This window comes from Odontesthes bonariensis, chromosome 7 (genome assembly GCF_027942865.1).
Source record: "Odontesthes bonariensis isolate fOdoBon6 chromosome 7, fOdoBon6.hap1, whole genome shotgun sequence".
Classification (NCBI taxonomy): Eukaryota; Metazoa; Chordata; class Actinopteri; order Atheriniformes; family Atherinopsidae; genus Odontesthes; species Odontesthes bonariensis.
In genome coordinates this window covers 3549811-3564468 of record NC_134512.1, presented here as the reverse complement: position 1 = coordinate 3564468, position 14658 = coordinate 3549811, and the positions used below count along the sequence as shown (strand labels likewise).

The following is a 14658-nucleotide window of genomic DNA, read 5'->3' as shown; positions in this document are numbered from 1 at the left end:
GTCTTACAGAAACCTGGTTGCAGTAGGAGGATCATGGTAAAGGGATAGTTCGCCTCTTTTGACATGAAGCTGTATGACATCCCATACTAGCAATATAATTTATGAACATTTTCTTACACCCCGCTGCGTCCTGTGAGCTCAAAAGAGTAATACATTTGCATCACAAAATCGTTGTGCAGGAAAAAGTCAGACCTCACAATCGCTTGGCCCTATTTTCTCTCCCTTCATATCACTGCCTGCTGCCGCTTGCCGACAGCCGCGCCTGTTACAGTGTTTGCTGCGAGGAAGCAGGGGACTGCTTGGTCTGCACTTCGGTCTGCACGCTCTACACAGCCCGTAGTGATGAAAAGCGGAAGAAAAATAAAAAAATCTTGACTTGGATAAGCAAAACCTGACATGAAACCATGACTATGAACCCCTGACATTAACAAGGACAAACCTGATACAGACATGAATGACAGTGAGGAGCTGACATTGGACATAAACAAACCTGGAGACTAGATACAGGGGGATTAGTGAATGAGTGCAGCTGATGACAATGAACACAGGTGACGTGAGTAAAGCTGATAGCAGGGCAGGAGAAACACTGAGGCAAAACCGCAGAACATGACCAAAAAAAAAAAAAAAAATATATATATATATATATATATATTAAACAGAAGACTCCAAACATGACATGTGGCACACATGGCCAGAAGGACTCAAATGCCCGTGAAGCATTCTGAAAGTCTCAAAAGGTTTATTGTACAAAGAAGTGCATGAATGATTGCAAGAGGATCCAAGACCAAAGTCCAAGCAGCAGATACCAGCAGGAGCGAGACAGATCTTCAGGTGAGCAGGAGTGTAGATGAGGGAATCTGCAGGTTGGGGAATGCTGGGTAACTGAGTTCCAGGAGGAGACGTGGCTGAGCTGGGGAGAAACTCGCAGATCAGGTAGGTTAATGCAGAGGAAGAATGTGGGAGCAGGAAGATCCTTAATAACAAGTCCAATATAAAATGCTGGGTCATACACAGGTCCGTATGGAGAGCAGGGAAACAGAACAGGTCCGAAAATCCAGAGATCCAAGAAACAGAGAGCCAGGTTGTATTTGAAAAAAATACAATCCAAAGAACAATGAACTAGGGAGAGCACAATGTCAGAGAGAGGCAGAGTTTAAAAACAGGGTCATACAGGAGGCCAATCCAAAGCCTGGTGCTGGAATGTTGCTGTGCAGCGGAGTGCAGCTGAGCCAGAGCAGAGTGAGGGGAAACAAATGGCCGGGAATGAACCAACTCAGGCACAGAACAGAGAGCAGAGCTGGGGACCGTGACAAGATCCTGAAACTGAAACTCACACAGGTGACTTCTGGGAGGCAAAATGCTTCTAGAAGTTGCTTGCAGCACGAACAACACTGATTTATTCTCCCCTGCATCAGGCTGGGGCCTTTCTGTGTGGAGTCTGCATGTTCTCCCCGTGTATGCGTGGGTTCTCTCCGGGCTTCTTCCCACTGCCCAAAAAAATACATAGAATATGGTGGCTGAGGATAGAAGATGGTAGCTGCCAGTATCATGGATAACCAACCACGTTACTTCTAAATTTTTAGTTTCGCAGCCTTCTGCAGCTGCTGCAGTCTGACAAATGATTGTGTTGCGTTACATTTTGTGTTCCTTGAATACATTCTGGTGTTTGTGACTTTGATCATCTCCTTGTCACCAGAAGCTGCATATTGGTTTTATAGATAGCATTACAACCAAACAGCAGTTAAGTCAAATACCGTAAATATGTTCAGAGCTCAAATAGAATACTAATGACTATAATATTTTGGCGCTTAATAATATACATTTGTACAGTAGTTATTCTTTATTCTAGAATATTGTGCAAACCTTTTAACTGCAGACACTTTGACTCTGGATGACACTTCATGAATCATGAGTGAAGAAAATGTATTTTCCTAAAACAATAGTTTGGGTTGATGTGATCTATTTTATTTTTGTGTATATTTTGAATTATGACATGCAAATTCTTCTGATTTGCCATGTTTGCAAAAGAAATGCCCTCTTTGGTAGTCTCTAACATAGCCCTCCCTGCCAATAACAGGAATAGGAATAGCGTGATCAAGCCAGATGAAAACAGTTGCGCTGGAATCATGCAAATAAACAAGCAAAGCAGGATTACTTCAAATTAGGATTCAGATATAGAAACATAGAGGAAATAAGGATAAAGATCACCACCAACAGGAACTCAAACTGAATGCCTGCATGCCAACTTAAAATAATAAAAACATCCACGATCGAAAGTGAGAAGCTTTTAAACACATTTAACATCTTCAATGAGTCCTTAAATTCAAATATTTTAGACATTACAAGCGAATTACGGGGGGGTTTGCCCCCCCCGCCCCCCCCAAAAATGACGACTTCACCTTCCCTAAAAGAGGTACAAATAACAGATGGGGGGGGGGGGGTTGAAACATTTATGAGGATGAGTGAGCAGGCAGAAGGAAGACAGGATGAGAGTGAGCAGGCAGAAGGAGGACAGGATGAGAGTGAGCAGGCAGAAGGAAGACAGGATGAGAGTGAGCAGGCAGAAGGAGGACAGGATGAGAGTGAGCAGGCAGAAGGAGGACAGGATGAGAGTGAGCAGGCAGGAGGAGGACAGGATGAGAGTGAGCAGGCAGAAGGAGGACAGGATGAGAGTGAGCAGGCAGGAGGAGGACAGGATGAGAGTGAGCAGGCAGAAGGAGGACAGGATGAGAGAGAGCAGGCAGAAGGAAGACAGGATGAGAGTGAGCAGGCAGAAGGAAGACAGGATGAGAGTGATCAGGAAGAAGGAGGACAGGATGAGAGTGAGCAGGCAGAAGGAGGACAGGATGAGAGTGAGCAGGCAGGAGGAGGACAGGATGAGAGTGAGCAGGCAGGAGGAGGACAGGATGAGAGTGAGCAGGCAGAATGAGGACAGGATGAGAGTGAGCAGGCAGAAGGAGGACAGGATGAAAGTGAGCAGGAAGAAGGAGGACAGGATGAGAGTGAGCAGGCAGAATGAGGACAGGATGAGAGTGAGCAGGCAGAAGGAGGACAGGATGAAAGTGAGCAGGAAGAAGGAGGACAGGATGAGAGTGAGCAGGCAGAATGAGGACAGGATGAGAGTGAGCAGGCAGAAGGAGGACAGGATGAGAGTGAGCAGGCAGAAGGAAGACAGGATGAGAGTGAGCAGGCAGAAGGAGGACAGGATGAGAGTGAGCAGGCAGAAGGAGGACAGGATGAAAGTGAGCAGGAAGAAGGAGGACAGGATGAGAGTGAGCAGGCAGAAGGAGGACAGGATGAGAGTGAGCAGGCAGAATGAGGACAGGATGAGAGTGAGCAGGCAGAATGAGGACAGGATGAGAGTGAGCAGGCAGAATGAGGACAGGATGAGAGTGAGCAGGCAGAAGGAGGACAGGATGAAAGTGAGCAGGCAGAAGGAGGACAGGATGAGAGTGAGCAGGCAGAATGAGGACAGGATGAGAGTGAGCAGGCAGAAGGAGGACAGGATGAGAGTGAGCAGGCAGGAGGAGGACAGGATGAGAGTGAGCAGGCAGAAGGAGGACAGGATGAGAGTGAGCAGGCAGGAGGAGGACAGGATGAGAGTGAGCAGGCAGAAGGAGGACAGGATGAGAGTGAGCAGGCAGAAGGAGGACAGGATGAGAGTGAGCAGGCAGAATGAGGACAGGATGAGAGTGAGCAGGCAGGAGGAGGACAGGATGAGAGTGAGCAGGCAGAAGGAGGACAGGATGAGAGTGAGCAGGCAGAAGGAGGACAGGATGAGAGTGAGCAGGCAGAATGAGGACAGGATGAGAGTGAGCAGGCAGAATGAGGACAGGATGAGAGTGAGCAGGCAGAAGGAGGACAGGATGAGAGTGAGCAGGCAGAAGGAGGACAGGATGAGAGTGAGCAGGCAGGAGGAGGACAGGATGAGAGTTAGCAGGCAGAAGGAGGACAGGATGAGAGTGAGCAGGCAGAATGAGGACAGGATGAGAGTTAGCAGGCAGAAGGAGGACAGGATGAGAGTGAGCAGGCAGAAGGAGGACAGGATGAGAGTGAGCAGGTAGAATGAGGACAGGATGAGAGTGAGCAGACAGAAGGAGGACAGGATGAGAGTGAGCAGGTAGAAGGAGGACAGGATGAGAGTGAGCAGGCAGGACCAAGCAGTAACACGGTGAGCTGAAAAGGAGACTATAAACATGTATTGCCATCATATCCGATATTCAGGCAAAAACTCATTTTAGAAACTGATAAAATGCACGACTACCGCACCCTATTGTTCTCAACTAATAAGCTAGGCCTTTTATTAAAGTGATGGCCACTTGATTACAATTAATTGAATTCCAATTGACTTGAATTGGACTTTATCTAAGTGCCTTGAGATGACATTTGTTGTATTTGGCGCTATATAAATAAAAATTAATTGAATTGAATTGAATTAAAGAATATCAGCATCTTTCTGAAGGCCAGGGGATCAACAACCACTAAATGATACAGCATCAAAGTCTACAATACTTTGTTGGTGACTGCTGACTGCAGAAGTTGTTTGTGTGGAACATTATGTGCCCAATGAACTGTAAAACGGTGTTTATCATCATTTATCATTAGTTGAACAAGCAAGAGACTGTAAGGATTGGAAGATTTGTGTTAACTGAAGCACGCGCTGCGCTGCGTTCCCTTTACACGCTGGAGAAAATGTTGACCCCCCCCCCATTGTCACTGTATATTTCACACACTGATTGAAGGCTTTGTTCTTCAGCTAGTTAGCTTAGCTTAGCTTAGGTAAGCATAGCTTGGCATAAAGACTGGAAATGACCTGTGCACTAAGCAAAACAAAATCAGGTAACAGCTCTAGAACCTTCTAGAATGTTTTCAAAAATCTTAGCAAACAAGATATGTGTAGTATGTCTATTAAATCTTGAAGCTATGCTGAATTTGGTCATCATGAATCACATTAGGAAAAAAAAGGATATTCTATGAGAGAATAAGTGCATCTACTTGTTACATGTTTGAGAAAATTTGAAGACTAAGAAAGTCACACTGAATTTAAGCGAGCCACTAAATCATTTCAGTTCAGGCTTCGTGTATTAGTTTGTCCAAGCTTTAATTAAATCCGAAGTTTGAACAGTCCCAATCATTTGGTGAATGAAATGTTGACTGAGGGAAAGCTGTTTAATCTGGTTGTAATGATTCCTTAGAGACGGGACAACCTTTGACACCAGCTCTGTTTGTTGTGCATGCTGTCGGAGCGGTGGGTGGGTACACTGATGACACAACTTGTTAAGATGACTTTTGCGAACTTAAAGAACTCACTGCAGCTGAGAGGAGTGTTCACCCACAGGTAAGCCTTCTCTAACAACAAATTACACATCGACTTGACGTCTTACATTTATGTTAGTTACTTGCTGCATTTTAATGCCAACATGTTTGAGGACATCTGAGCATTTTTTTTTTAAACACGTTGTTTTGTGTTTTTTTTTTTTTCACATATCATTATCTATGTATGTGCATAAGAACTCTGCACAGTTGTCTCTCTTCATTTAACTCCTAAGAGATTTGGTTAATGAACAGAAAGAATCATTTGATATTTTTACACTCAACGTATTTGAGGACTGATATCTATCTATCTATCTATCTATCTATCTATCTATCTATCTATCTAGATATATAAAATGTCATTGTGTGGAGGAGGAATAACCTTCTGTACCATTCTTTGTTGCAGTGGAATGTGTGAAAGCACTCCATTGTATAAATCATCATCCTATGTAGAGGGTGTTCAGTGTTAATGTCCATTAGGTTCAGCAACTTGTGCAATGATTATTTTTGCACTATTAGGTGCTATATGTTAAATAATGGTTTTGTTTTTCAAACACGATTCAAACTACTGACTATGGTCAACTATGCCAAATCTACCAATTGCATAGGTTGATGTTGCTTAATTATGTGGTTAAACAAGTAATATCGTTGTGTCAAAGTTTTTTCCAACTGCTTAAAAACCTTGTGACTTATATCACTTACTGTGGTGACTAATGGCACTGCAACATGTCTCACATTGATATCATTAAGAATGACAAATACTTTTTTTTCTGTATATTCTTCCATTTTGAGGTGTCATCAACCCCAAACGTGTGGCTTTGAGAATAATTGAAGGTTCTACACCAAAAGCTGACCTAGCCACTCTTATACATCAGATTATGGCAACAGCAGAGTCCAGCCCTCTGACCACTCATGTGTTGAACACCAGTGATGGAGTCCCGGGTGCCAAGCTGGCCCTGAGCCTGCATCGACTGGACTCCAAGCTGATGATCTGGAACATGCTGAGTGTCGGGTAGGTTTTAAATGTGTTTTTATTTTTTGGTTAGGTTTTATATGTTAGAATGAAATATTTAGCTTCAGTGTATTTTTGTCAGAGAAGACAGAGAGGATACAAATAATGAAAGAGAAGTGGATTATGTCTTTAGTGACATGAAAGTAGCAAAAGTTTCAAAAAGATTTGGACTTTTAGGACAACAAACGAAGATGGTCGCTGCCCTGGACTCATCGGCCAAGAAGCTTTCATCCCTGGCATGTACAAGCTGCGCTTTGAGACGGGTTCGTATTGGGAGAGTCTGGGTCAGACCTCTTTCTACCCCTATGTAGAGGTGAGATTATGAAAATGATATTATACGTGTTACATACATATATTTAAATGTATCAATTAAATCAATTTTCAATTAAAGTGACTGATTCATAACAACTACAACTTTTCTCACTTTTTTCTAAATAATCTTTATTTGAAGGGTCAGAATGCAAGATTCATTCAAATAATTCAAACAAATTTGGTTTGTCAGCAATACTGTATATACATTTTTTTTGTGTGACCACTGATCACCACAAGGTGTCACCGAATCTGACCAAAAAAGTGTCAGGAGAGTCACTTGGAGAATACCTTTCAAATATTAATTTGATCATTAGATTAGATAAAATAGGTGTTAATGTTAATATGACAACCTTAAAAAGCACATCACCACAATAACTAGTGAAGAAATTGTGACTTCAGGGAGAAACGAGGCGCGCTCAACATGTGAGGCTGCGTGGTTCTCGAGCTCAGCTCGTATATCTTATTTAATTGTATTAATCAATGTGCAAAGTGGTCATTGATAGTGAAATCGAGTGTCTGAGTGCTTTGAGGAACTTTTGAAGGACTAAAATTGCAGCAAGGACTATTTTCCTCAACTTTGGTTTTAAAATGGCTAGCTGACAGAAACCTGCTACAACTAGCAAAAAAGCTAGCACCGAGGCTGAGGCACAACCTTCCCCGGATTTCGTTGAGAAAATAATGGCAGCAATTGAATCGTTGGGCACTAAAATTGACACTCAAACTACTGCCCTTCGTCAAGAGATAGCCTCAGTTCGCCATGAGTTGCACACGAATGTCAGCTCGTTGCAGTCTGCTAACACTCAGACCTCCAAGCGTGTTGACGACCTCGAGCAAGCTACCACGGCGTGGAGCTCTACTGTCATGAGTCTGGAATCTACAGTGGAAAAGCTGCAGGCTGAGGTGTGCCGGCTATCCGAAAAATGTCTGGATTTGGAAGACCGTAGCCGACGACAGAATATTCGGTTGGTGGGAATAAAGGAAGGCAAAGAAGGAAACAACCCGCGGGTATTCTGTGCGACAGTGTTGAAGGAGATACTGGGTCTGGATGAAACCGATCACTAGCGGTTAGGCCTCCTCCCGGAGAAAAGCCAAGACCCTTCATAATCCGAGTGCATCATGGAGACGTCAAGGATCACATCCTCTGCCTTTCAGCTCAGAAGAAACAGCTGTTCTACGAGGAGAAACGTGTGTACATCTTTCCGGATTTCCCCCCAGAGGTATCCAAGAAGCGAGCAGCTTTTACGGATGCTAGACAGCTTCTTAAGAATGTGAAGGATGCCAGGTTTGGGTTTCGTTACCCGGCCACTTTCCGGATCACGTTTAAACAGGTGGAAGAAACCTTCACCGCTCCTGTACAAGCCGTCCCCTACATTAAGGAGAACATTCTGCCGCATGTCGAGGTACCGTAGGTTAGCCTACTACAAGTCTGCATTTAATTGACTGTTCTTTTCCTCTTTCTTAGTTCTTGAATATATTGACCACACATTCATGCAAAAAAATGAAAAATATATTGTGACTTATTTTTTGTGGTTTATGCTTGAGCCCTCAGAGGCCGTCATTTCTTTCCTTGTAGGCTACCTGAAGCCCTAATATTTCTGTCGAACACCACTATAACAGATACGTTTTTTCTTTTATGACGTAGTATACTTTTTTTTTTCTCTCTCTCTCTCATTTTTGTTTTCCTTATGGCTGTATTTAGAGCCGCCCATTAGGCCGCATTTTTCCAGGCACCTTTTTTCATACCATTTGTGTAGGCCAGTCATTTGACGATCTGCCTATGATAAAGCAGTTTATATGCTTCACCTTTTATTGTGGTATATTTAAGAATGGTAGCAGCATTTGCCATTTATGCACTTTCGTTTCTGTTTTGCCCGCTGTGCTTTGGGTCGAGTTTGGTTATGTTAGAGACCCAAGCTAGAGATGTGAGATGTGTGGGCCTTGCTGCCCAAGGGTTTAAGCACTGTGTTTGGGATAGTGCTGGTGGGTGGAGGGTAAATGTTGTGTGTTTCTATATATTCCTTTTAAATATTGTATATTTGCTTTCTTTTCTTTTCTTTTTTGTTTTTTTTCTTCTCTGTGCCCAATTGTGGTTCCACCTTTTTCCATGTCCATTTGCCAGAGCCAAAATCAAAATGCCATTTGTCAGATCAATATGTTCATGTCACCTATAGTATTGAATATAGATAATCCACATACACCATCTGGGGGAAGAGGCCAATCTGTTAACTTTACTAATTGGAATGTGAAGGGACTTAATCACCCTATTAAACGCACTAAGGTCCTAGCCCATCTTAAAAGTCTGAAAACTGATATAGCATTTTTAACTGAGACACATATGCGCAGTTCAGAACATATTTGTCTGAAGAGAGGCTGGGTCGGACAGGTATTTCACTCATGTTTTACGAGCAAAGCCAGGGGGGCTGGAATTTTGATTAACAAATCAGTTTTTTTTGCAGCTTCTGAAACCATCTCAGACCCACAGGGACGTTTTGTTATTGTTGTGGGTAAACTCTACAATCGGCCTGTCATATTGGCTTGTTTTTACGCTCCCAACTGGGATGATTTTAAATTTATGAACAACTTTCTGTCACGCTTACCTTACCTGGATACTCATCAACTTATTTTAGCTGGTGATTGTAATTGTGTAATTAATCCTGTATTAGATAGATCATCAACCCGCTCAATTAATAAGTCTAAGACAGCTGAATGTTTGGAGAAATTTCTACAATCTTATGGCATGTCTGACCCCTGGAGATTCCTTTATCCTACAAGGAAGGAATATTCTTTTTTTTCTCCTGTTCATCATACCTATTCCCGCATAGATTATTTTTTCATACATAAGTCTTTACTTTCACTGATTCAAAAATGTGATTATAATAGCATTGTAATTTCTGATCACGCCCCTGTAACACTATCTTTGATCATCCCCAACCAAAGGCCTAGTCGATTTAGATGGAGACTTAACCCACTACTTTTGTCAGATGAATCATTTGTTACCTTCATTAATATTCATATAGACATCTTCTTGGAAACCAATGTAAATGAAACAACTTCCCCCTCCTTGCTTTGGGAGGCCCTGAAAGCTTACCTGAGGGGACAAATTATTTCTTATAACGCTTCAGCACAAAAAGTGCGATTGGCCAGACAGACTGAACTCTCAGCGCTTATCTCAGGTGTGGACAAATTATATGCTACTGCCCCAACCCCAGAGCTGTTCAAACAGCGAACAATATATCAGGCTGAATTTGACATGCTCTCAACTGGTCAGGCAGAGCGAGCCCTATTGAGAAATAGGCATAGGTCATATGAACATGGAGAGAAACCTGGTAGAGCCCTTGCCTACAGTCTAAGACAGATATCTACAAACCATGTAATTGATCAAATTGAATCTGAAACAGGGTTTGTGTCAGATCCTTCAGATGTCAATAGAGAGTTCAGTGAATTTTATAGCAAATTATATTCATCTGAAGAGTCCTCTGATCTGAATGTGATGAAGTCATTTTTTGCAGAGTTAGACCTACCTACTGTAGACGTGACCATTAAAGAGTCACTAGATGCCCCTTTTTCTCTAGACGAAATTAACGATGCCATCAGATGCATGCAGAGTGGAAAATGCCCAGGTCCAGATGGCTTTCCTACAGAATTTTATAAAAAGTTTTCAGCAAAGCTTAGCCCCTTGCTAATGGAAGTATTTGATGACAGCTCTTATTCCCAGAGCCTTCCACCAACTTTACGCCAAGCGTCAATATCTTTGCTACTGAAAAAGGGCAAGGATCCTCTTAAATGTTCTTCGTATCGTCCCATAAGCCTCCTCAATGTTGATGTCTAGCGAAGGTGTTGGCTCTCCGTCTTGAAACTGTCCTGCCCTCACTTGTGTCTTGCGACCAAACTGGTTTCATCAAAAATAGACAATTGTCTTTCAACATTAGGCGTGTATTTAATATTCTTTACACACCGTCGTCAACTCAGGTCCCTGAGGCACTTTTGTCTCTGGACGCGGCTTCTGCTTTTGATCGTGTGAATTGGGAATATTTGTTTTATATTCTTCAACAGTTTGGTTTTGGGTCCACTTTTATTTCTTGGGTGAAATTGCTGTACACCTCACCTATGGCTTCAGTTAGGACTAATGACACTTACTCCACTTACTTTCCCCTACAGCGTGGGACTAGACAGGGGTGCCCCCTGTCCCCATTACTTTTTGCACTGGTCATGGAACCTCTTGCAGCTACCATTAGACGGCAAACAAATATTAAGGGAATTTCAAGGGCGCACAGGGAACACAAAATCTCCCTGTATGCTGATGATGTCCTTCTTTTTATATCTGACCCTGCAACCTCCATTCCACATATCCTTAACACTTTAAGTGTTTTTGGTAGCTTCTCTGGTTATAAGCTAAATCTTGACAAAAGTGAGCTCCTCCCTATTAACACAGCTGCTAGAAAACTCTCATTTCATTCATTACCTTTTAAAGTCGGTTTAAAATACCTGGGTGTGTATGTTGCTAAGTCTCACTCTCAGCTTATTAAGGCCAATTTCAACCCACTTTTGGAGCGTACTCAACAGGATCTCAACCGCTGGTCTACATTGCCTTTATCCTTAGCTGGGCGCATCAGTATAATTAAGATGAACATCCTCCCCAAATTTTTATTTCTCTTTCAATGTATCCCATGTTTTCTCACAAAAACATTTTTTGCTAAAATTGATAGTGTTGTTTCTTCTTTTATTTGGAATAACAAAAGGCCAAGGATTAGAAAGTTGTTTTTACAACGCCCCAAAATGACTGGCGGGATGGCACTACCAAATTTCCAAATGTACTATTGGGCAGCCAATATCAGAAGTCTTTTGCATTGGTTTTGGGACCCATCCCAAAATAACGCTCCAGGCTGGCTACATATGGAATCTAACTCTTGCAGCCCAGTTTCACTGTCTGCTCTTTTATGTTCATCGATTCCCTTACATTCACCTCGGGCTTGTCAGAACCCAGTTGTGCTTCATTCCTTGAAGATTTAGTCTCAGTTCCGTAAACATTATGGTCTAGTATCCATGTCAGTGCATGCTCCAGTTACAGCCACCTATTCCAAGCTTCACTTTTGGACCATACATTCTGTCAATGGTTTCAAAGTGGGGTATTGAATATTAAAACATTATATAAGGATGGCATATTTATGTCTTTTGATCAAGTTAGGGAAACATTTGATTTGTCATCAAATAATTTTTTCAGATATCTGCTGGTCAGACATTTTGTAAAGAGTCACTTTACTGAATTCCCCTCAATACCACAGACAACATCTTTGGATGCAATCTTAGAGGTACAGCCTGGAATTAGAGGAGCCATAACAAGGTTGTATGCAAGGATATTTGATTTGGAGACCTGTTCATTGATGATAATAAAGGAAAACTGGGAGAAGGATATGGGTGTTAATATTACAGATGAACAATAGTCTGATATACTTCAAAGAATTCACTCCACGTCTATTTGTGCTAGACATTGCTTAATTCAATTTAAGATTGTGCATAGGCTTCACATGTCTAAGGTTAAGTTATCCAAAATCTATCCAGAGGTAAGTCCTATTTGTGACAAATGCAAACAGGCACCAGCTACTCTCTTCCATACATTTTGGTCCTGCTCCAGTCTAACTTCTTTCTGGGCCTCTATATTTGAAGCATATTCAAAAATTACAGGTGTGAATATTGATCCTTGCCCTTTTATTGGACTTTTTGGTGTACCCGCAGAAATTCTTCCCATACAAAAGCCTGAGTTAAATTGCATTGCCTACTCTTCACTTCTAGCACAACGCCTCATTCTTTTGAATTGGAAAAGTGACAAGCCTCCATCTTTTGGTAGATGGATTTGTGATGTCATGTTTTTCCTGAAGGTTGAAAAAATTAGATATTTATTAAACGGGTCAACAGACAAATTTCAGGTTATATGGCACTCATTCATTGCGTATGTGGAACAGCTTACAATGCACTCAGAATGTCTTGTATAATATGGCAGCCCCCCCCCCCCATTTTTCTTTCTTAATCTTTCTTTCTTGAGGAACAATGGACAATACATCTGGACTCTTTGGACTCTTCTACTTTTATGGGCTTTCCTTTTATTGAGGTTTTTGGTTTTTTTGTCTGTTTTGCATTTAATCCTTTATGTTGATTGCCTTGTGTGTACACTTTTTAAAAAAAAAGTTCAATAAAGATACATTGACAAAAAAAAAAGAAATTGTGACTTCAAAGAACTTGAGTCTGCGGATTGTGCGTGTGTCTGTCTGTGTGTGTGAGGGTAAGTGGCTGAGTGGTTGGTTGAGCTGCTATAGGTCAGAAGGTACAATGGTTTTCCTTCAATCCGAAGGTAGTGGAAGGATCCAAGATCCCCTGTTCATATGTCAAAGTGACTGTGCGCAAGATATTGAGGCTCCCATTGCCCCAATTGTAAATTGCTCTGGATGAGCCAAATTAATGTAATTTGATGTCTTATAATGTAAACTGTGTGTGTTTGTTCTCAGGTTGTGTTCACCATTAGTGACCCAGCACAGAAATTTCATCTCCCTTTGCTGATGAGTCGCTTCTCCTACAGCACCTACAGAGGACGCTGAGAGCTTCACTGGCTGCACACAGACATGGAGCTCTCATCCTAGTTTCATGTCTCAGACATATCTGAATATGTCCAGCTGTTATGCTATGTTTGAAATACTTGTAAGAATAGCAAACAGTACATCATGTCGTTGTGTATCACATATACTATATGTACTATATGTATAAATAATTTAATGTTGTGAGAAGTCATAATGAGTGTCATGATCATATGAGCAAATCGATAGGCTTAGATTTTGTATATAAAAAATTATGTTTTGTTAAATCAAGTAGTTAATTTCACAATTATTAAATTGACTTTAAAGCATAAAATCTGTGTATTTTGAGCTTAAATTAGAAGCAATCAATTAAAGCTGCAAGCAGCCTTGAGCGGGACCGAGCCTGTGCGCAGGGTGTGGCATGCGCTGGACGGCGTAATCGCGCAGCTCTGCCCACACGCACGATACCCTCCGCATACGTACGAGCACATAATAACCCCAATGCGGAGGGATTTTTGAAAGTTTATAGGGGGCGCCACTGAGCCATTTTGCTCCGCGCACACACACGATCCCCTTAAATACGTACGAGGTCGTCAGGGTGGACGTGTGTGCCAAGTTTCATGACCGTACGATGATGATAAGGCTTTCAAATCACAAACGCCATCACACGATTTTCAACGCCTGGCCACGCCCACACCGTTTAGAGTTTGGAAAAGTTTCTCAACATTCTCCCCCCCCCCCCCTATAGTTTAAGAGTAACCTGGCCAAGTTTGGAGCTGTTACCATTAAATCTGTAGGAGGAGTTTGATCATGTCATGGTGTGGCGCTATAGGTGGTTGCCTACGGAGACCCTCCAGGAGACGCTCTCCGTAGCCTGTGTGCGTCGGCCAAAATTTCTATCCGTCGAGGCAACAGAGACCGCAAGAGTTGTGATTGGTCCGCTAACAACATCATTTCTGTAATCACTTTTCCGGTTTAGCGCCTTCCTCTCAGAACAACAACACCGCCATTTTTAAAAGAGTTTTTCTGTGTGCCGGTCAAAATGATTTGCATTTCAATATCAACAAGCTCCAACTCCAATAACAGTCTTTCTCTCTCGCTCGCCATCGTTCACTGTGAGGAGTGGAATGGAGCCGGAAGGTGAACAATCAATCAACGACGTTCACGATAGACGAGGTAAGATTGGGTCGTTTAACGTAGCGATGCCTACTGATTGGGAAGTGAACTGCCTTGGGTGTCCAACAGACGGACGGAGAACTTCGAAAGGACGGACTACGGAGACGGCTTGAGGGATAGCGACGGAGAAGCATACTGAGGCCTTAAGCCGCATTCGGACAGAGCAGTTCTAAGAACGGTCCTCCTCGAATTCCGTTCTGATAACTGTTCTGGAACTGTTTCAGTTTGCATTCACACATGAGTCGGGACCTGATAGAGACTGATGCGGTGCAACCGTCT

General features: G+C 42.4%; 1 protein-coding gene across 1 annotated transcript; it reads left to right on the top strand.

Moving 5' to 3' along the window:
• The first annotated feature begins 6191 nt into the window (after positions 1-6191).
• Positions 6192-13227, top strand: LOC142384555 (5-hydroxyisourate hydrolase-like). Its single transcript, XM_075470856.1, has 3 exons — positions 6192-6325; positions 6503-6638; positions 13138-13227. The coding sequence occupies exons 1-3, from the start codon at positions 6192-6194 to the stop codon at positions 13225-13227; spliced, it is 360 nt and encodes a 119-aa protein (XP_075326971.1).
• Positions 13228-14658: the final 1431 nt, after the last annotated feature.